At 38.9% G+C, this 24,127-nt stretch overlaps 1 protein-coding gene across 1 annotated transcript; it reads right to left on the bottom strand.

Moving 5' to 3' along the window:
* Nucleotides 1-1,627: 1,627 nt before the first annotated feature.
* On the bottom strand, nt 1,628-10,065 carry cdc16 (cell division cycle 16 homolog (S. cerevisiae)). Its single transcript, XM_053328570.1, has 18 exons — nt 9,872-10,065; nt 9,626-9,680; nt 9,273-9,370; nt 9,062-9,100; nt 8,801-8,941; nt 7,914-8,073; nt 7,716-7,810; nt 6,951-7,084; nt 6,076-6,155; nt 5,897-5,946; nt 5,744-5,817; nt 5,515-5,640; nt 4,774-4,926; nt 3,978-4,041; nt 3,819-3,880; nt 2,964-3,099; nt 2,616-2,706; nt 1,628-2,434 (listed from the first exon to the last, which is right to left on the bottom strand). The coding sequence occupies exons 1-18, from the start codon at nt 9,917-9,919 to the stop codon at nt 2,181-2,183; spliced, it is 1,860 nt and encodes a 619-aa protein (XP_053184545.1). The 5' UTR covers nt 9,920-10,065; the 3' UTR covers nt 1,628-2,180.
* Nucleotides 10,066-24,127: the final 14,062 nt, after the last annotated feature.

Here is a 24,127-nt window from a genome sequence, read left to right as displayed (position 1 = left end):
CATAATGTAAACTGAATGACCTCAAATGTCTAAACACACAGCATTTATGTTACTTTAGTCAAAGGTATGCAGTTGTTCCGGTTTTTTGAATACTGCACCAAAAAACCAACATTAGAAAAAAGACTCAGTTTAATCAGTTAAAGCATACATTCAGCCTATCTCTAGTTCTTTCAAGATGTCATCCATAACTCATATTCTCCAATAGACCATCCATCGCATGGCTGCATAAGAGCATATAGGATAGTCCAGCTTTTACACCCAATAATGACGCCTGTGTGTGTGTGGTGTGTGTGGTGTGTGTGTGTGAAGATAATCCGACTTCCACCTGTTGTGTCACTGTGTAAACTGCGGTTTGAGTTAAATGTTCCTGCAGCCCTCAGCGTCAGTGTGCGGGTCCGGTGTCGGGCTGCGGGGCATCATGTTGAGCTGGTCTGTGCACGGCGAGCTGCCTGAGGCGGAGATTCCCGCAGAGCTCCATGATTCAGAGTAGGACGACTGGCTCACTGACCGACCGTGGAAATCTCTCTGGGGTACTGGGGAGCACATAGAAATAATGATGCAGAAATCTGACTTTAAAAAAAAGAAGCATTTGCGACACTACATCTTGTTCTTTATTGGATTTACATCTCCAATTGCGTTCTTCCTCACGCATGCATGAGCCATAACATCTCCATAAATCACAATCCACGCGGTTTTTTTTTTTTACTACTTTATTAACTCACCACTGAGGAAAGTTTGCCTCCCACTGCTAGTCTCCACACACAGCAGAGGTGACGGTCTCTCTGGCGTCGACACGAAGCTCTTCAGGCTCGGGACAAACGTGGAGCAGGTGTCCAGGTCTTGGCAGACCTTGTCTTGGGTGTAAATGACGGCAGATTTAGACGGAGTGCAGCCCATCTCTTATAAAACTGCTCCAGCCACTCTCCATTGGAAAACAGGACCCAGAGGTAAAGGGTGAAATGCTCTAACTGGTCGGTGGTTGTCAGAGGGAGGATGGAGAGGAGTTGTGTGTTTTTCATTTGAAGCCCTCACTCCTCCCCTAGACCACAATATGACATTTGAGAAGATGCTCTATGCTCCAGTTAGTCACCTCAATACAACATGAACATCTCTGAACAGGTTTTTTTTTTTCTCTTGAAGGGTAATTAAGAGGTAAAATCTCAGTTCAGCAAATGTTAATCTGTAGTGTATTCCCTGCTTTGAAGAGTTTAGTATGCATAATAATAAATATATGTTGACTCTGTAGACACAACATACATTTCTGTGCATTTTGGTTGAATAGGAAATCACTGAAAACAAGTTATCCCACAAAATCTTGTAACATTCTAATTTTGCTAAGTGTTATTAGGTTTAAATATAAATCTACTCTAATGACCTATACAAATATCAGAATAATTATCACAGCATCTTTATAACAAAATGTATTTGAGTATTAAAAATGACACTAAAATGACACATCTTGTTTCTTCAATCTGTTAACTCAGTGGTTTACTTTTATGATTGTAAATTTGCAAGTCATCAATTTAGTCACCAGAACTCTAATGCTCAGCCATATTGCCATGACATAATCTGTTCTGCTGGTTTTACAAATTAACCACTTTATTCAAATTAAGACAAACACCAGATATGATAAAATCTTTAAAGATAAATGCATGGTTTATTTACCAGTAACTGTTTTCACCCAAACTGCTTGTCTTGAGCTGGCTCTTTATTCAAGGTGAAAATCCACAGGTTAAGCAACACGGAAGGTCCTGCCATAGGCAGTAATAAGTGACTGTAGTCTTTTAATAGTGACATGAGGCGTACGGCTGTGTTTGCTCCGTTCAATCAAGTGTCAAAGTATCACATCTTCCCAGTGACTTCAGGCTTAACCCAACGTCCAATCTTCATTCTCAACCCCTTAACCAAGGCACATGTTAATTCCCCTTTGAAAGTGCATTCTTGCTAAATTGATCTGATGTACAGCAGGTGCTGTACATAAATTCACTCACCCACTTTTATGCTACACAACACACACTACACAACACAGCCATATCTAATGCACAAGAAGGGAAATCCACAAGAAACCTTTGGTGGAGGAGAAGTGCCCAAGTTTAGGTTTGAAAGTTGTTCTTGGGCTTGGATATGTGTACCTAAGACGACCTGTTGCTACAACAGTTCCACCCCTTGAAAGGATGCAATCACGTGCTGGTGTCTGACAAGGTCTCTAACATCACGTCGCTTTCATACATGTCACACTCCAAGGTTAAAGAGAGTCGCAGGGGTGTTTCCAGCATCATCTTGTCCTGATTTGACAGTGGCGTTTCCAAGGATGCAATGCTGGTGTCCTCCATTCTTGGCGTGGCTAGAAGCTCGCTGGGTTCTGATGTGTTCAGCATCTTCATCAGCGCCGGAGTGTTCAAGCTTCCTCGCACCTTGTCATTGAGGTCGGTGCCTTTGTGACAAATTCAGAGACAAATTTCACCACATTAATACTAATGCGACTAATGAAACAATCGAGTATTTCAGAGCAGCCTTATTAAAAAAGCTAAGGAGAGGATATGTTGAAATTTCCTTCACAGTAATGAAAGCCAAGATGAAATTCTCTGGCACTGCCACTTATAACTGTGTCATACCTATGTAGGCATCTGTGTCACCAATGTACATCTCAATGCAGTGGCCAAGCATTGTCACAGAAAACGTGTCGTCCCTTTTCAGTCCAAGTGCCTGCCACAGAAAGAAAAAAATACAACACAATAAAAAATGTATTTATTGACCAAAAGGAAATTCATTCAACCAATCACAAATGATGCTCCATATTTTGGTGTTAGGTATGACTGGTGACTGTCTAATAAAAACTAACAAAACATATACATTCTTCAATTTTGATTTCATTGCAAAAGTAAAGAATACAGCTGAAGGTTTTAACTGGATTTTTAAATAGTATTTATTGGTCACATGAACTGAAGAGAAAGGGACTATACCGTATGGAAGTAGTCAATCGCACTCTCAAAGTCGCCCATGAGGCTGTGCACATATCCTATGGCAGAGTAGGTGGAGGCATGCTGAGGGATTAACACCAGTGCCTGACGGTGGTACTCCAGAGCCTGGTCGTACTTTCTACAGAAAAACACAGTATAAAACAGTCATTATAAAAAGGAAATAAAATGTGTACAAATGGGTATGATACCATTTAGCTTTTACTATTCCAGTGAAACTTAATACAAGTAAAGAGGGTGGTTTACATTGGTGTATAGATACTTCAATTCTAATCACAATAAATAATATAGAAAAAAGGTACAAATAGAGAAACAATACAATCCTTAGAATAGAATAGTGGCAACTAAATGTAGCCTCACATAAACACTGGACCAGAAACGTATTGATGGCGCACCAACAACCGTCACGAGGCGTTCACTTTGTATGGCTGATATCTTCTCTCTACATATAAACTATCCAAACCCTTCAAAAACAACCACTTGTGCGGCACACATTCTGCAAGCCTCTCACATCTACTGAGTGGAGGCTGTGCATAATTCATTTAAGTGGTGTATTCAAATTAATTCTCAATGAGGGGCCTACCTATGCTGATTTATATTGTTAGAGAACAACTGAGGGCGGTTTTGAATATAGTTTGAAGGAGGCAGGCGAAAGAAAAAGATATGGAGGGGAATGAACAAATCAGACGAGAATGTTCATCAACAGTCTTACAATCTTTCATTTAGGATAAAATTAGCCTTCTGTACTTTGCTGGCATTATATGTCCTAACTCAGAGGCGAGCATGAAACCCATGTCATATGGAAAAAAAGGCAAGATCAAAGATTGGATCCATACTTACTTCAATTTTCGACACACATGACCCAAGTTGTTTAACAAAGGCTCCCATTTGTCCACCGTTACCTTAAATTGAATGAAAAATAGTATAGAGCATACGTTAAGCAACAGTCATGTTTGAAGATGTTCATCATTTACACAAATGTAATAAATTAGCAGTTACCTCATTCCCTATGGCTTTGATCTTTTCCATTGCGTCAAGAAATAACCGCTCTGCTGTCTTCCAGCTGAAACGACAGATGTGGAAAATATTCCCACAGCATGAACTTTCTGCATAATAAACCCCATACTGTACTTCTTGTGTAATCTGTGTATTCTCAATGTGTGGCTGCTGTTTCAGTTCATCTTTAAATCAGTCTGTATTTTGTGTTTAAACATGTTTTCCTGGATTAAAAGAATCTGTTTACCCAGATTAAATCACATTATGTATATTAATGTTATTAATATTAATGCAATTAAATGTGTCAAAAACAGGGAAAATCTAACCAAAACTATATTACTGAGGATCAAATGAAATGAAAAATGAGAACATGTTTTTTGTATAATCTGAGTAAACCAAAAGATCTTTTCTTTAAGAATGTACAATTTCATCAGTGGGAGTTACATCAATGCATGAGTATTATATGATTAACAGAGTCACGAATTGGAGTAATTTTATGTAAATCTCTCAGCCAACTGTTGGACTGCAAGAAAAAAGTGACTGAATAAGGAAAATGTAACCCTAATGCTAATTTTGTCAAGCAGGGACTGTTCATTCAGCCCGATAGTCTATATTTAGTATACATGAACAGTACATGATGTTGATTCTTTTTAAATTAGCCCCACCTTCTTAGTCTACTTTTAGAAATACCACTGCTGTGTGTCACCATTCATATGTGCTGTAGTAACCTTTATGTTACCTTTATCAAACTAGAGGCCTCAGCCACGTTAATGTGTGTGTTTGTAGCTGCATGACTCACTCTCCATTTTGAAAGGCAACCACTGCCACTTCGTGTATGACAAATGGGTCCTCTGGAGCGATACTCAGAGCCTGGCTGAAGAAACGTTCTGCTAGCTTGGAGTTGTTGGTCAGACCGTACTCTAGGCCGATGTACAGCATGGGTAAGTGACACCTGGATAAGAAAGAGCAGGAGACAATAAGCAAGCTATTCCTGTATTGTTTTTTTTTTATTAACACTGACTCAAATCTCAATCTCAACCCTCAATAAGGGCTTTTAGGCCTTTATCAAGTTATGTGGAAGCTAAAAAATGAACGCTGTTTGAATATCGTATAGTATGCTAAAAGAATAACCACTGCAGTTGAAAAGTATAAATACTTAAACCTGCTTTTTTTTGTAAATTTGAAAAATGTCATGAACGGTTTCAATGGCAAAATGACCAGTCCAGACACTTTAAATCATATAATAAACTGCCAAACTGAAACCAAAAGACAAACAAAACACCCCTGTGTTTGGCTGACCGGTCTTTTAAATCATTAAATAAAATGCCCTTGTACTTCTGCCTGTCTGCATTTTATGTGTCAATCGTAGCACAAAAAATGTGCCTCTCAATGCATGACTTATGCACCATTAGTCGTGGCAATGTGGGGGTTTATTGACTGACAGACTGTGCCAACTCAGCTGTAGTCCTCATTTGTGGCATTTCAGATAAAATGATGTAGAAGAGAAGAGAACTTAATGATTTGTCAGTCATGTGCCTACCCTTTCATCAGCTGAGCAGCAGTGAAGTAGGCAGCCATGGCTTGGTCATGCTCACTTTCTACTGCAAATGAATGACCATAGGCAATCCATGCAGGACCATACGTCCTCTCCAGGGTGGTGGCTTTGCTACAGGAGAAATGAGATATGTGGCACTTAGAACTGAAACCTAAATATAAACTGCCTGAAGCTGAAAACAGGATGGACTTCCTTTAACCATACAAATAGATACCTAAGGTAGCGCCGAGCGTGTTCGTTTTTATGGCCAACCATGAGATAATAGCACCCAACAGCAAACCAGGACACCTGCAAAAAGGTTTTCATCTGGTTACCAAACAGATTAACGTAGGTAAACAGAGAGAAGTGTTAGAGTAGCAACACTTACTGGGTTGTTCGGATACAAGTCTACAAGTTTGTGCGAGAGGTAAAACAACTCTGAAAGGGAAAAAAAGAAAAAAAAGTTTAACCAACCTCTAACAATACATTATAAAAGCACTCTTACTGTAATAGGCCAAACAATCATACTGAACATTATGTATGGCTGGTATTTATCATTTATTTTACCATTTGCTTTTCCAAGCTCTACCAGAGTTCCTATGTGGACTGGCAGACAGTTGGCATGGAAGGGATCTTTAACCATCACCCTGAAAATACAAACAAACAGAGCTGCATCAAACTGTATTGTGTTTTGTTTTAGCATTCAGACATTCATACACTTTTAAACATACTGTTGAATCCAACTTTAGATTTTTTGTAATGTTTACAGCCTGAAATATATTCATATTTGACCATCAACCAGGCACAACTATTCATGAGCTTTTCGCATCATTTAGAGTTAATAGAAAATGACAACTCATATAAACTCCTTAGTGTGAAAAACAATGAAGTAAAGACAAAAGGAATAAAAATCAAAGTTAACTAAGTGTTAGTATTAACTGTCATTCATCGAAATGTATACAATCTACTCTACTTGTAAAAAAAAAGCAACATGTGATGGTTACTATGGTTGATTCTAAATTTGTATATCAGGTGACTTGAATGTTGTTGTTCCAGTAGTGAAACCACATGTCAAGATCTCCTGTTCTGCCAGCATGATTGAGATATTGGCACGAGTGGAAGCTGCCAGATAACACAGGGAAGCATGTGAGCAAAGTAGAAAAGAACATGTTTGTGTAATGACGATTATTTAAGAAATTATGTAACTGTGCTGTTCTGTGTCACAAGGGTACATTATGTGGTTCCTCAGTTTGACTGTTCAACTACACTACGCTTCTCTGAAGTGAGGAAGTTATGTGAAAGAGAAAAGCAAACAACACATTTAGTACACAGCTGATCATACTGACAAGGCCTGGAATAATTTTCAGCTCAGATATTACGAGGCTATACATTATTTTGCACAACACAACACAAATCAACAGTGAAAAACTGAAGACACCTACATTGATGTGAGTTTGTAGCACATCTTGAAATCACAGTTATAATAATGTCTCTCAGCAAGAGACACCACTACATCCAAGTTGTCCTGAAGACCATTGACCATCTCTGGCACCACCAAATCACTGGGCTTGTTATACTGCAGTGGGAGAGAGAGGGAGAGAGAGAGAGAAAGAGAGTGAGTGCATGTGTATGCATATGAATGATGGGTGGGTGCCAGGTTTAAAGTTAGTAGGTGGGAAAAGGAATAAAGCAAGGTCATGAAAAAGGCAAGAAAAAGGAAACAAATTAGAAGAATTAAACATAAACAGGGCAGAATATCCATAAAATGCATTTGCATATTAATTAATATTAACTGTAAAGCAATAAACCATGATGCCCTGCAACAGTGTAGAGCACCATGATATGGTTATTTGCTGTCTCTGAGGTCAGATTAAAGGATGAGGCGGGATAGAATATGTGATTGACTCAAAATACACTACAGTGCCAATTTTCATTATGATGGACCATAAGACCCCCTGCAATAATTAATTGTTGTTAATAATTAAAAGTTTTTGGACAACAATGGGGGTCTACAACAGAGGCTTAAGCTATATTAGCTGTGAATACAAAAGGAAGTCCTTCTTAGTCGGATAAATTCCTTGTTGTTTTTTTATGGAATTTGTTGACAGTAACAGAAATGTAAAATATCACCTGCCTTATCCTTTAATTAATTAATAAGCAAAGGATATACACAATAATTTGGAAAACTAATAGCACAGCTCCTCTACCTTCTTTAACTTATTCTCAAATAGGAAGTGCAACAGCTCCTCCTCTTCTTCGGTGCACTGTTGACTGAGAGGAAGTGAGTCCAGGAAGTCTTTTTCTATGGAAAAATGAGCACAGAAGGTTTCACATATACTAACGATATTATGAAAGACACTTAAACGATAATAAACAGCACACATCTACAGACACATCAGTCTCACCTTCCTGTGCAGTCAACATGTGGTGTGAAGTTAAAAGGTCAAAGGCTTCAAAGCAGTACACATCCAGTTTTAAGGCCTCTTTGTAGCTGGAGGTGGCCAGTGGCCTGTTGTCCATGGCATCATAGATCTTACCCCGCAGGAGGCAGATGGAGCTGTTGATCTGATATTTCAGAGGGATCAGGCAGAACAGAAGCAAGAGGGCAGAGGTCAGTCTTTAGTGAATGTCATTGTAAAAACATTGCACAACAGAGGTATTATATTCCAAACATTGATGTCATGCATCTGCAAAAAATCATTCTGCTGCATTCAACTGCTTTGCTGAAAATCTACCTAAGTAAGACTCAATCGTTTCTTAACCACTGACTTATTTCTAGTATCATTTTGCACTTTATGTCAATCAAAATCGATATATGAGCCTACCAGTTTGGCATGTCAAAATGGGAGATTAAATGATTGCACATAGGACACTGCATTCAATGATTGTTGTGACATTCTTACATGTATAAGAAATAATACATTCCCCTTCAAAAATGAAAGATTAAACACCAGAAAGGACAAAAATACCAATAATGTATTCATATCCCAGTAACAACACTTATGCTAATATAGCACATCTTAATACAATTAGTAAATAGTTGGTACAAAGTGACATGCTACATTGGATTGATGCCTTGTAGATTAATTGTTTTAGGTGAGTGGCAGTGAAGGCATGGGCACTCAAAGCTGTTTTTGATTGTATTTTCCAAAGTGAGGGACAAAGGATCATAACATCTGCTCAAACATCATTAAAACAGCAATAAAGATATCATTGTGATCTAAATGAGCTTTGAAATCATGAAATTGTGTGCTGAATTAGACATATTCCAGTGTTTTAGCGGCAGACTTACAGAAGCAGGGGACATGTCCCAGTCCTTGGTTGACTCTGGTGTCCCACTGTCCTCCTTCCCACTACTGTCCAGCAGCTTCTTACAAGCTGGCTCCTCTGCATCCAGGATATCCAAGGCCTGCTGGAACTCTTTGGCAGCATACTAGAACAAACAGACATAAAATATAGCTAGACAAACTCTCTGCATTACATTATGAAGTTTATTAACAACTAAGAGAGGGTAATCGAGTTCATACAGTAGAGGTATGTTTAAGTCACTTACATGGCACCTAGCAGCAAGATATTGACAAGCTCCATACAGCTGTGTGAGACAAGACAAGTGTTGTTTCAGACTGGGGACTGACATATAGGAGATTATCCCACTGACTTAGTTTTTGTAGGATTTTTTTTAGATTTCAACACATAACAGTTCATTACACAAATTCAAAACACAATATCATTCACACAGGGCTTTGCACATATCCTGAAGTTACCTTGTCAAGTTTTCGTGAACGGAGGGCATGGGAGGCTCTGTGGTACTGTGAGGTCAAGTAAAGGCACTGAGCTAGCCAGTAGATATCCTGTGGATCCTCTGTATGTCAAACAGTAATTTAGGTTCATTAATTTGTGAAGTTAGATGGCCAACACAGACAGACGGGCTACACAAAGCCACTGCAGCTGATGTGCTATCCGCCACATCCACTGTTGAAAAGTTGCCGTACAGAGTGTGATGGCACGTAACATTGATAAATATAATAGGACCAAAACACGAATATCATCCCACTAACACAAGCTGTGTAACTTCAGGTGACAGATTAGTAAATACGCGGTTATAAACAGCACTCACCGTGAGACAGGGACGCTATCTTGTCGGCCCAAAACAGAGCACTTTGATACTGTTGCTGTAAACACACAAACACACATAAAGACAGGGTAAGAGTCATTCAAATGAGTGTTTTTGTTGTCGTTTGCCGACTAATTGGCGGGGTTAGAGTCTCGAGTGATAAGGTTTGTCACTATTAATGTCAGGTTTGCTCGCAAGCTAGCATTAGCTAGCAACACAGAAACTCAGAAAGAAATCCTTAAATATTACCTGGTCGATGTACTGCCGCACTCGCTTCCGAAGTCTGTCGAGATTCATTTTGATTGTTTTTAAGTCGACGTTTTGACTATCAAAAGTGTTTCATTCTTAGAGACAGAAAAAACAAAAACAATGTGTCAAACTGTAGTAACGTTACTGTAGTACACGCTAGCTTGCTAGCTGCGTAAAATCAAATCCGCGGCTTCTTCTGCTGCGAGTGTTCCGCTAAACTACGCCGTGGGGAAACTCGAGTGTATAGAAGGTTCCACTTTCACTGCATGTTGCGTTGTAAATGATTTTATTAGGATAAAAACATTTACACATTTACACATTTTATATTTTTCTTATTTCTTTATTTTGTATTTCTTTGTGTCCTCATCACATAAACACATTACAAAAGGTTACTGAACTTTCTTTGTGAATTAAGGTAAGTATTGTGCTCATGAAATAATCCTGGTACACAGCCTATAGGACTACCAATGCTGTTTTTAATGACGATTAATTGTACAATATATTTGCTACACAATATCAGGATTCAGTTTCACTTGGAGCTAAGCTTGTACTTGTCCAAAACTGCTCAAAGTTGAGCTAACAAGAAAATGATTACTTTGCTTTTACAAGGCATTTTTTCCCTCCTTAATACTTGTGATCTCCTGTTAATGTTTTTTAGTTGTGTGAGGAGTGTTGGGCATTTCAGGTCCATCAGGAGACAAGATCCCTTCAGCCGTGTGAGGGTGTTTATCTGGTGTGACTTGAATGGTGTCAGAAGAACCAGGATTCTCAGGTGTATCTGGTGAGATGGATTGCGCAGGTACATTTGGTTTAGGTGCAGGGTTTGTTGTCTCCTCTTGCTCTGTTCCTGTATCCTCTTTCTTGCTGGTTTCTTTCCTGCTTTCATTTCCCTTAGATTTTGCTTTGCCCTTGGTCTTATTGCTCGCAGGGCTGTGTGTAGTTTCATCAGCACAGGTCTTTTTTTGTTTATTACAGCTACAGCTCTTCTCTCTGGGATTACCTTTGCCCTGAAATTGATAGACAAAATAAAATCTGTATGGCACAAAATCATTCTGATACAGTTTAGGAGATCATTGTGACTCTTATTCGTGTATAGAGTGAAGAAGATAGTATGGTGCTCAACATGTGAATCACAGCAGTAATGCTATACTGTACATTACATCAAAAAACAAAAACCTTTTGTTGACTTGCTCCTCGTGGGTAACGTGCAATGGCGTCCATCACCTTGAGAGTTTGGAGCCAATCCTCATGCCAGCCCCTCACATTGTAGTGTGACCTGCATTGGCTTAGACGGAGCAGGATCATTTCATTTTCCTTGGTAATACGGATCAACTCCAGCTGTCGCTTCTCCTTGCCAAGGCTACAATGACGAGTAAAGACAGGCTGGGTTTTTAGTTTCAGAGGCCTCCCTATTTCTTGGCAATACAATTTGTTACCTTCACATGTTGACTGTAGATATTTACTTTTCCATATCCTGATTTCTTTATTGCTGTCAATGCAAAGTCCAAACCTCAACTTACCTTTTCTTGTCATAGTAATTCCTGTTGTCAACTGCTCCAGTTGTTCTCATGATGTGTGATATTTTGTCCATGAGCATACTGTTTTCCCTCTGAATCTTCATCCTCCACTCCTCTTCAAGCTGAATGCAATATCATAATTAAGTTCATAATAATTTGAGATCCTGTAGTTTCATCACTGTAATATCTGCTGCTATCCCACAGACATGATTTAAGCTGAGTTGAAAACATGTCAGATAAAAAGCAACCTTTAGTTTCTTCATCTTCAGAGCCAGATGACTGTAGGTCTTTGGTGGAGTCATATTTATTGTTGGTTTAGCTGACTTCACCTTGGGAGACATATACAGCACATATAGCTTGTATAATAATACTAATTTCAACATACACTAACTGGATGGGTAAAAAAAATGATTGAATAAAAGCCCAAGTTACAAGTTATAGAACCTAACCTTTCTCTTGTGTAAATCATATGAAGATTGGTCCCATTTCTGCTGAAGATATTTGCTTCCAGCAGGAAGCAGAGGTTGATATGCCAGGTACTGCATTATATTCTGTAAAGATAACAATATTTTATTAGACAGGCAATATTACAAGCCCCCCACTCCCACAAAACAACAAAACAAAAAAACAATAATGCATTATTAAGCTGTGGTCCAGCACTAATCACATAAAAGTGGACAGTATGCCAGCTCACCTGGCCCCTGGGGGATCTCTGACTCACCTCACAGTCTGTGGCTGGCCTCGTGTCTCAGTATCACAACTCTTCATCTGCCCAAGTGTGTGTTTATGCCGAAACCCTCCAGGTTGACTGGAGCTCAGAGACCGTAGTCTGTTTTCTGCCAGTCATACATGGTTGCCATGACAGCAGCTGGAGAGCGGGGAGATGAATGAATGGTTTCAAACCATGTGCTTGTTTAGCAAGTTCCACACAGAGAAAGGCATACAGGCATAGAGATAGGCTAATTAGTGAGGAGATGGTAGAGAGAGTGACTGCAAAATGAGCTGCTGTGCAAAGACACCGTTTCACACAGTTCAAAGCCTGAAATTGAACTGGAATACAAAATGTGTTGATGCTATTTTAAACTGGTGCTCATGCCTGGAAGGAAAAATGAAGAAACAGACTGTTAAAGTCAAAGTTGCTGATCCCGAAAATGAAATCAATTGTAGAATTTTACATTTAATGGAAACCCTGCTACCCCCCAAAAGACCAAGATAAAATCCACAAGGCTAAAAGCGTGTATGTTACTGTATTTTCCTACCTGCTCCATGGAGACAATTAGAGCCTTGGGAACGGTTACTTGGAAACTTACATTAGAACAACATAAACACACTTGGTGCAGCATTTTATACAGTTTATACAGACGATAACCACATAATCCAATCCACATAGAAAATAAAAAATATGCACAGAAATTACGTTTATTTAACGGTATAAAAGGTATAAAAATACTTTCAATTAAACTGAATACATACACCAGATAACAACATGAACTATGTTTGATATCATGTTAAATTATATTGTCATGTAACATACCCAATACAGATATACTTCCAGATAATACAATACAAAGAATGTATCATCAAAGATTTGTTGAATGAATTCCATTGAGGCAGTATGACTTCATGAATGAACATCTATCTACATTACAACACCCCCCTCTACTGACTAGAGCTGGCTATGACTATTTTTAGTGCAACAGAGATCACAACTGTTAATAATTCAAATCTCATGCCAGAATGAACAACCAAAGAGCTCATAAAACTGTAATAGATAACAGTAATAGATGATCATCATTCTTTTCCTTGCACCATGATAATCTCTCATTTTTTTCCCATGTTTAGCACAACAAGGTGTAGTGTGCTTTTTTTAAAGCTGGCAATGAACTCAACAATGCAAAACCTGTGTAACCAACTATCAAGGCTCAAGCTATATTTGAGCAAACAACCATATACATGTAACTTTCATGAGTGTATTACAAAAGATTGCAGTTGTATAACATTGTAGGAGTTGTTATAAAGCTGCCATGGCAAAAGGTGATTCTTCATGTCTGACATCTCCCCACAGATGCCCTCAAAAGCCAATTAACCATTCTCCCCAGCACAGTCACATCTCAGTGCATAGGAAGAGCCTTCATGAATGAATTATAGGCAGTAAAACGTTTCCAGGCCAATTTGTTACTTTGTTGTATAAGAGAAGACAACTTGATGGGACAGATGGTGGATACCAGGGCGTTAAAATAGGAACTCAACCTTTCATATTCTTTCTTTGTGCTGGTTGTTTCTAGCCCATTTCCAAACACGAAAATCCCTTGTTAGTTAGCTGAGTCTCAAATGGGACTATTGCAAAAAGCATATGCAGGTTACTTTTAAAACTCTACTATTATGAGTTGAATAAGGAACAATGTATACAATACCTTTTTACATGTAAAAAGTAAAAATGCCTGCCCATACCACCCCACACTGTGACATGTTTTATTTCCACACTCGATATAATTTAGGATTAAGGATTAGGATTTATTTGACACTGATCAAGTTGAAAAAATCTTAAATACAGAGAACAAATCTCTGCAAATCTCTACTTGATTGATTAACATTAAAAAATGCACTTAAAAAACTGCTTAAGGATTTTACACCTTTCAAGTCAATCTTTTAGAGCTTTGCTGATCTGGACCCTCCAGATTTCAGCCGTTTGTAAATCTGTCAGATCTGGATGCTGACTTGATCACATCAGGGTATTAATATTTGAAGGACACATTTTGATGGTGTTTCTGTGTAAATTTGGCTTCATATTGGGGGTTGTTGTCTTGTTGAAAAACAGATTTTTTCCTGAGTTGTATTTCTCTTGTGGACTTTATTTGGACATCCTGTGGAAGAGGCACATTCTTCACAGCATGTTGCTGCCACCACCAGGCTTCATGGTAAGAATGGAGAGTTACTTTCTGCTGAAGTGCATGGTTTGGGTTTCATGAAACAGATTTTAGCATGAAGAAATTAGACTTTGGACTCATAAGAGCCAAGAGTCTTCCTCCATCGTCAGGGTCTCCCATGTGCATTCTGGCAAACACTTACTCAGATGTCCATTCATTTCTGCTTAGGGTTGCTTGGGGATAGGTGCTGGAGCCTATCCCAGTACACACCAGGCTAGAGGAAGGGCATATCAGCTTTGGGCGAAAGAGTCTAGTTCACCTAAATTGGATTTCTTTAGGAGGAAACTGGAGCATCTGGAGGAAACCCATGAAGACACAGGAAGAGCTTCAAACTTACAAACACAGCATCATGTACAGCATCTCCCATTTCAGCCAAGGTGGCCACCAAAATGATCTCCACAGGTCTTTTGGCAACCACGCTAATGGCCTTCTCACTCAAACACTCAAGTGTAGAGCATGACCTGCTCTAGGCAGATTTACAGCTGTGCCAAATTCTTTTTCTTTCCCTGACTGACCTTTCTTGACTTTGTGCATCTGACTGGTATTTTTCAGTTAACTTCTTAATTTATAGGCTTGTCTAGAAGGATCCTTCATATTTATTTATTTGGCCCTTAGTCATTCAACCAAAAATCCCTTTGACACACCTTGATTACACACAGGAGATCTCTTTTCAAATTACAATGCTCCCTCTAAAAACAACTGATTCAAGTTTTTCTTTCTGTTGATCCCTGTCAAAAATTACATTCATATCAATTGAAATTCAGTGTTGAGAGAATGCACACATGCATATGTTTTGTTGGTTCCTTATATATCACCATTAAATAAGATGGGAGATAATGATGCATTTAAGATAACGAAGCTTGTTTTCATGTCCTGTTCATAATGGCAGGGGATGTTAGCAGTTCCAGGGAAGTCTCAGTGGTGGATCTTCCATTGCACCATTGTGGGAATTGGTGCTAAGAAAGAAGGTCTCTATGGGAGAGGGAAGTACAGTAAGAGCCGATTCACATATCAACATAACACATACTGTGTGTGTGTATGTGTGTGTGTGTGTGTGTGTGTGTATGTGTGTGTGTGTGTATGTGTGTGTGTTATGTTTTTCAGATGAAGCCAGTCTTTAATATTAAAGCCCAGATGCACATATGTTATGTATGTTCTGTAGAATATTACAACCTCAGGGAAAGAAAAAGGAGAAAATGTATTGATATTGCAGGCGAGAGACATTGGGCAAATATGTTGCATTATGGTCACGGAATTCCAACATTTGTGGTGTATTTCTGTCCGTTTTGTTAGTGTTGGATTATGTTAGGCAGTACAGGTCTCTATTTACAAGAAATGAGGATAATACTTCACATATTTGTAGCTCTGTTTACCTCAGTATGGCCACTGAACAGTACCACCCACTGTCTCTCCTGTTGGCCATGCTGTCTCCACAGATTGAGACAAATACCAGGAGTTCCCTCAGAGCTCATATTTTGCTGGTTGATGCCTGTGGCCAGAACCACAGAAAGATCAGCAGGACGCGTTTGAGCATTTCCCCCAAGGTTACGATCGAGGCTTTTTTTTTTTTTTATCTGAGTGATGGAAAGCAACTAAGGTAACAGGTCCCATGACAGAATCCTGCTTAGAGGTGGCTGCATCTAACTGAATACCAGCCTGAACACCTGACACCTACAATCAAGACTTTTTGTTAGTAAAAATATGTTTTTCTCCCGTCTTCATAATTTTATCATGCCAAGGTAATTCTAATGTCACACCAGAAGTGAGGTAGAATAAGATACTGTTGAAATTAAAACAATGAAACCTTTATTGTGCAGTTAGTTGGCTCAAATGTATCACTTCATACCTTTTGGCTCAAGAGGCTTTCAAAGAGATGGACCAGGAAGCTTTTGCCAACAGAAGGAATTATAAACACTGTCTTGAACATTAAATATAGAAACAGATGTTAGAGACACTATCTACATGATAAAGCAATAAAGTATAATACGTGTAATCTTTGATCATATTAGAAAATACAGAAAACACCCATTCTGATGACATGTCTGAGTATTATGTGAGTGTTATCAGCCCCTCTGGTTTTTCCCCACATCTGCACCTTTGTGCAAAAAAAAAAAAAAAAGGATAACCCTAACAAAATCTGAAAATCCATCTTACCTGATATATAAAAAGTAGTTTCAAAGTCAACACAATTTTCAGCTAATGGATGGTAGAATAGGTAACGACTCTAAGGCACTATACTCTCAGCTCTCCTGCTCCATTAATGCTGCTGAGCTACAGAGGAATGGATGCTTTGACTCGGAAATAGGCTTTATCCCTCTAAAAGTGGCTCTTTTGATGACAGTTTGGCGCACACATGCTGCACTTCCTCTTGGATGCAGGAAGTTTGTCCCATTTTTATACTCAACCCATACAAGCCTATATCCCAGATAGATCTGCGCTATGAAATGGTATAAATAATGAAAGATGCAGTCTTTGCAAGTTAAAAAAAGACCCACAGTGCCGTTACATAACAGTGGTAAGAGTTATGAGGATAACAAATTAGCAGAGTGAGGCCGAGTACAGTGACATGCCAGACTAATCGACTGCAGCAAGTGAACATAAACGCAGATTTACAGTGTGATTTATCCTCTTAAATGTAACCTCTGCTTTGTTCACAACTATAAATGTTTTCCTGTTTCCCTTGGCAACTTCACCTCTTCTTAACATTTCAGTTTGTTGGTTACTGGCAAGGATCCTCTTCCTTTTATCTTGATTTATAAACTGTAAAAATAATTGAATTGCAGGTTATTTAATTCTACTTAAAATGAAATATTAAGGAACTCTGTGTTTGAGATCATATTGTGCATGGGTTTTGTATTTCAAAGGTGAAGAATATTAGACTCCACTTAGAGCTAACTGTTCTGTATGTAATGCATATTGTGTGTAACTGTGTTCTGTCACTTTGAGACAAATCATATTCTTTTTAATAGATAGGCCACACTTTCTAAAGTATACAATCATGTGGTAGACTGTTGACTGTGACAATGTGTATGACAATAGTTCTCTTAAAAAGACTTGAAACCTGCACAAGGCAGATAATGCAACTCATTGTGTGTCTCTGTTTTATCATTGCATACATCTAATTGTTGCATGTTAATGCAGTAGAAAATGTGAATGTGAGAGTCTCAGAAACATGAGATATAAGAGTTACTGAAAACAGCTGCATTCAAGAGCTACTGTATGTTCTCATGGAGAGGATCATGTAAATGTAACAAGTCGACAATTATTTTATTCCAAAACAACAAAAGCATCATTCATTAATTTATGATACTGTAATAAAGGGGGGGTGTAGGGGCCACATTGATCAGTTTTCTTTAATAAATATCTGTCTCTTTGTAGCTGAATGCCCCACTATGTTCACCAGATGACTTAGTTTGTCTGCTGTTTAGTATGCAGTATAGTCGGTTTATAAGGAGCTTTTCCACTTGAACTTAGTTGGATGTAAATGTACTTAGTTGTAGAATGTAAAAATTTAGATTGAGCTATAAAACTGCACAAACGTTGTAGTAAAATGTGTTAAACATACAAATTCAATTAAAATGTAAATGTCTTTAAATTGTACATACATAGATACAATTGATTCAAATCATATGCAAAATCAAACTGTTTTCAATGTACAAGGGTTATAAATAAACCTGATAAGTCATACATGTGTACTGCTGTGCCTCTGAATAAAAATGATGTCACAATGAGCCGGTAGGATTGCATTCAGTCACTTAGCCTACCAGTCAGGTAGTGCAAAAGAAATAAAGACATTTCCTTCAGTGTGGAATAAAGAGGTTCCTGAGGAAACATTCAGCTCATGTCTGACACTTAAAATAATCTGATAGTATCACATTTTATTGTCCTTGTACTTGTGCATTTTTTTCCTGGTACAAGTAGTACAAAAGATAATCTTACATCCTTGTCCTAACAATGACTTCTACAGGGTAAATACAGTGTAAAGAGCAGAACAAAGTAGTTCACTACATGGCAGATCAGTGCCTAAAGAGGGGGGGAAATAGTTGAAATATTGATTATCTTGTTTGGCACTGCAGGAACCAATCGATTCCACATGACTGTATGTTCGGGTACAACCTCATGAGCACGACTATGTAACTGCACTGTTACAACCATATGGAGTGCATCTCACTGCCATGAGAGAAAGAAAACTCGAAATATAGCTGTTCAAATTACTAAAGGGTCAAACTGAACTGTAAAGGGGTCGAGGAGAGCTCAGCCAGGCTAAAAATGGAGAGTGCTTTCACCATAAGGCAGGAAATATGATGATTATGACAATTCTCACTGGTCAGGAAACTCCCCGAGAGATGATTATAAAAGGGCGTGATTTGAGAGCGTGCTTTATTTTAGGCCCTGTGCATCATTAAGACATGTGTGCACCGCTTCTGGGTAAAGTTTAGATGAGGGTGTGGGGAGAAAAGCCAGAGGAAGGGCAGTGGCAGCAGCGCCAAACGATGCTTGGCATGAGTGACCACTGTAACATTCATTACTCATATCCGCTCACTTATTCTCTGTCCATTTGACCCGCAGGCCCTTCCTCATGCTTTGAGTGACTATGCAGTGAAGCCACTTCTTGCCTCGCCTAAAACAATACTGAGAACATCTACAGTATACTTGTCCAGTTACTTCACAGCCTTTTTTGATAAATGTTTTCAAATAGACAATAGATAAATCATCTTGGAGCATTTTTGATTGTTAATGGAGATTAAAAAATTGCCTTTTTGTAAGAACAGAGAATACCAGTTCACCAAGTGGTTCATTAAAGCATGAAATCAATGCAAAGTGAGTCATCTCCAGTTGCCACTAATAACTTTGAACTTTCAACAAGGATCATAGAACAGCCATTAGATGAGCCCCAAAGTTTTGTGGTAGGAGAGGGTGAGGCCTAGAATTAGTACAACACATTTAGGGAGTGATTAGAGTGATCTTAAGGGGAGATCTGTCTGTTTACATTGACAACATGTCACCTAATTGAAAACTCTAACCCTAACTCATTACTCCAGGGTCAGAAGCAGGATAATGAAAGATGTATTTGTATAGTAAGATTTTAGACTATTTCGATACAGTTTCCTCAGATCATCATTATGTGGCCATTAAACTGTAGGCCTACTGTATATCTTGAAGGATATAAATGCATTCTATAACCAGCAATCTGTACTCAATGAATGTGGGCTGGCTCACTATACAGTGGAGGATGCCTGAATCCTCACTAGCCCATGGGAGCCATATTCATTTCAAAGGTACGGGGGCCAAAAAGTATTTGTGTGCGTGTGTGTGCGTGTGTGTGTGTGTGTGTGTGTGTGTGTGTGTGTGTGTGTGTAGTGGTAGATAGCCAGGAGTCTAACTAATGTGTGTGGAGTTATATACAAGTTTTTTTTTTGTTTTTTTTGTTTAATTACCCACAACTACAAGTTTATAGGAAAGTAACACGCCTGCAACTGAGTAACAGCAAGTAACCTATAGGAATGTTAATGTTGTCCACGTGTCATAATCCATATTTAACCATAAACGTGACTTTACTGCTGCTTCACCTTTGCTAATTATCAACATGCCATGCTGTTGTAAGAATGTCATTCATAGCCTACAATAGCTCTGTGTGTGTGTTTATGTGTGTGTGAGGGGGGCTGCAATGGCCCCTTGGTCCACCTACTTCCAGCGCCCTTGCACTGGCTCGGTGTCATTGCCCTTATCTCTCTGCAATAATGAATACTGTTGGTCACAATGGATTTTAAAGAGGAGTTGGTTATTATGTGCGTGGGATTCCTCAATTTGTTCTATTGGTCTTTTGCCCTATTAGTCACAATGTGGGTGCATTGGAGAGGTTTTCTAGCCCAGCGCTAAACATCACATATGGTGTTGCATATTAGCCAAGTACCAGTAAGCAGGAAATCAAAGCTCGGTGCTAAGTGCTTAAAAAGTGTTGCATGCCTGTGTTTTGTATTTCACGTGCAGTATAAATACATAAATACACCTTATACTCATTCTGATTAATCTTATATGAGTAAATAAACCCAGTTAGTTGCTTAATGGTGTTTATAGTGCATCGTCACTGTTTGAGCCCAGTGATGCACATCAAGTAGTTCTGGCCCTTCAACTCTGTGTCTAAACATCAGTGACTATGTTGCAGACAACTTCAAGGAGGGCCTTCACTGGACGAAGAGCAGAGGGAATGAACAGAATGAACATAAGCTGGCTACAAATTGTTTACATACAGAGTTTGTGTTTATGTATATATGAGTGTGTGTAATGTTTAAATGAAGTCTTTGGTCATGAAGTGGTTCACAGCAGCTGTTCATCTCCTAGTGAACACTTGCTCTAAGCAGTGCCAAACACGGCCCACACTCCTTCTCTGATTGGTAGACATCTTGGCTGTGGGCATGCCGGGTGAAGGGGAGCGGATGGTATTAACTCTGCTACTGAACATGGACATAAATGTCGTCCCAGTCTAGCATTCCCTGAAAGCCTTGGACATGGCTTGAACAAATGGACAAGTTTCTAAATTAAACTACAACAGGCTGATTACAAAACACAATGCTTTTTACACATTTTCAGCAGACTGGATTTAAGAAAATCTTGGATTATATTGCAAAACTATATATCTACAGAGTCATACTCCTCTATTAACAACTCTGTCTGAAATCAATAGTAAAAATAGATTTATCGTTAAGTGATCTTCAGTACTGTCCAAAATTATTAGTTGAAGCACTTAATGTGTTTTCACTGGCTAATTGACATTAGTTCACCACTATCCAGTATTTCATTATGTATATTCTTATTCATCCTGAAGCAGTAAAAGGCAAACTGGCTTAAACATCTTCTCCTTTCAAAGAAGCACATTAAGTTAGGCTTTTTTGGCATATGTGAGCATTTATCATTTCAAGGTTCAAGCAATTAATACTGATGGCCCTTGAATTACTTCAACACAGCTCATCATTCTCACTGTAACCTTTAAACTCATTTATTTGAATATCTTAAATCTTATCTAAAGTATAGCGCATGCTGTAATTAATTACTGGCTCATTCATTCATAGATTGCATTCACTATTTTAAAGGGTCAGTTCACTCAAATTGAAAATATACTGTAAGTGTGTGCTACATTTGTGTTCTAAAATACAAACCATGTTTTTAAATATATTTACATTTTTCACATCAGATCATTTATGAATCCCTCCATGTGTACCATATATCTCCAAATGATAACACTCATTCATGCAGTCTTCACACTCCCCCTTGTGCAAGCCTTTTAAAATGTGTACAGTAAAGCCACAGAGGCCATGAGTAAAACTGGAACCAGTCCATTTATCTCTCTGCATCTTAAATCAAGTTATTTTTCACCATCAGGAGAAAAGAGGCTGTTTAAACTCACAGGGGAGCCACTTCCTGCTGGCCGCAGCCTGGGCAATCAAAAAGAAATATTCTAATGATCCCTGACAAAATTGTCAGACGATATCCTCCAGGGTGCGATGATACTTTACATTACAGTAGATGGATCGATAGGGAGGATGACATGAGAGGCATCTGCGGGGGTAGGAAGCTGGAGAGCCTGCGGTGCACTGCACTAACTTGTGCTGATTCCAGCGAGTCCATTTGACCTCACAGGACATGTATGGAAGTATACAGCACACAAATGGAAATTTCTTTAATTGCTTAAGTAACTGTGTAAGTGTGAGGTGGTGTGCTGTATAGATATGTATGTATGGGCTTCTGTTGCATTGTGTGTGTGGTCTGGTTAAGTGCCTCTGCACATTTAAAGTCTTAGCAGCCATACGTGCATATAATCTATCAGCAATTGAAGAATTGACAACTCCTTCTTAAAATCAATAAAACATTCTTTACAGTTGGCCTTTAAACAGTGACACAGCAAAATGATGCTGCTGTGTAAAGAAAGTCAATCTGGAAACATTTTGTTTCAAAGTGGCCCACATCCCTGAGGACTGAGGACATAGACAACTGAGAAGACCTGGGCGCCACAAAACTAGGTCATTAAAGTGGATTAATGCTGTAATTCGGAGACGAACACACAACACAACCCCACTAATGAACCCCTCCAGTCTCACATCATGCTTCCTGTGCTGCGGTTAATGTTGTTTACCCGAAGCTCAGCTTTTTGTCTCTTCTGCTCACTTGACATTACATTGGACAAAAGCAGCTTCTGACAATAACGCATTCACCTGTGATTTGTCATCGATTGTCCACAAAAACATACTATGAAAAACTGATTATCTCAAGAGGGTGAAATACACTTTATAAACATATAATGTGACGGCAATACATCTGTGTAATACAAGTGTTTAGTGCTAGATGTTGAAGTAATTTGGAGAATGGATGGATAAGTGAGTGATCTAATGCAGCACTGTTTCATTATGAATCAACCTTTTTACTTACGCTATTTACAGCAAATCACCACGTAAGTAAAATAATTAAATACTTATCGCTCTAATGAATTCACAACTACAGGATCAGTTCTAAGTGGGTCATTTGTGACCGTTATGTTGGTTATTTGTTTTTTTTCTATTTGTAATTCTTTGCATGGCAGCCTAATGAGGATGACTTACTGTATTCAACACCTGTGGGTGAGTTCTGCACTGAGCATCTAATGGGTCCACTTTCAAACACTGGCAGGCAAACTGACTTCTGCCATTTGTGCTGAGAGGGAGTCACGCTGACAGATCTAGGATTATTAGATCTGAAGTATGGTAACCCATACAACAGAGGGACAAAAGCACCACTGGTGCCAAATTGAATATAAAACAGAATTTTGCCTCTGTGCAATGACACAGACTTTGCACACAACCCCTACCTAAGCAAGGCAGGCATAATCAGGGAAAACAATGTCCCCCCTCCCCCTTTAGTCTGTGATGGAAAACCTTTAAACCCATGGAGAAATGTAGTCACACAGTGGTAACAGTCGTCATGAGCAACACTAACTGGACCGTGTTCCCCAGAGATGAAGGAACAAAACAGAAACAGGAACACACAATATTCCATATGAATGTTTTGTCAAATAAAATACAGAATGTGTACCTTGTAATTATAAAGTGGAAGGCTCAATGGTTTTAAAAATATGTTTTTCTTCATTGCAATCTTCTGCAATACCTTTTATGTTAAATACATATTTTCTGCTGCAAATGTTGGACTGAATTCATTCAACCTACCAAAGTAATAGTGATCTGTTGCAGTGCCATATAGGCTGCAGCTCTGCTTTAGCAATGCTTGACACACACACACACACACACACACACACACACACACACACACACTGCCCATCAATATATGACAGCAGGTGAGTCTTAGCACCTGTGTGCGCAATCACTCGATTAACACGCATGAAAGCTGTAACTACTTGAGGAACTGTGAGCAAAGAAATGACACTGTGAAACTGTGAAATTGTGTGAAGCTGAGTGATGTAAATGTGGACTCTGACGTTCGGTGCACAAATGCCCCCCTATGTGAAAAAGATCTACTTCATACACACAGTCATTTCCAAAAACGTAAGCTGGTACACAGCTTGTCACAATAGTCTGAGTCGGATCATAAAGATTTCCGAGAGCATCACTGATATGACGGCGCAGAAACCACGTGTTTACGTAATGGAAAGCCAATCTTTCAATTTAACCCCTCCTCCCCGTCTATTTCTAACAGAGGTCCGACGCTAAAGGAAATTCATGCAAATGTTTTTGTACAGGCGCACCGTACTTTTGGAGATGCCAGTGGCGTGGCGCTGAAAACGGCTTGAGGAAAATACCTCACAAAAAGGGAAGAAACGCACACTC

Source organism: Scomber japonicus, chromosome 11 (genome assembly GCF_027409825.1).
Source record: "Scomber japonicus isolate fScoJap1 chromosome 11, fScoJap1.pri, whole genome shotgun sequence".
Classification (NCBI taxonomy): Eukaryota; Metazoa; Chordata; class Actinopteri; order Scombriformes; family Scombridae; genus Scomber; species Scomber japonicus.
Note: the sequence above shows the minus strand (reverse complement) of the source record. Positions and strands in the feature narration are given on the sequence as shown.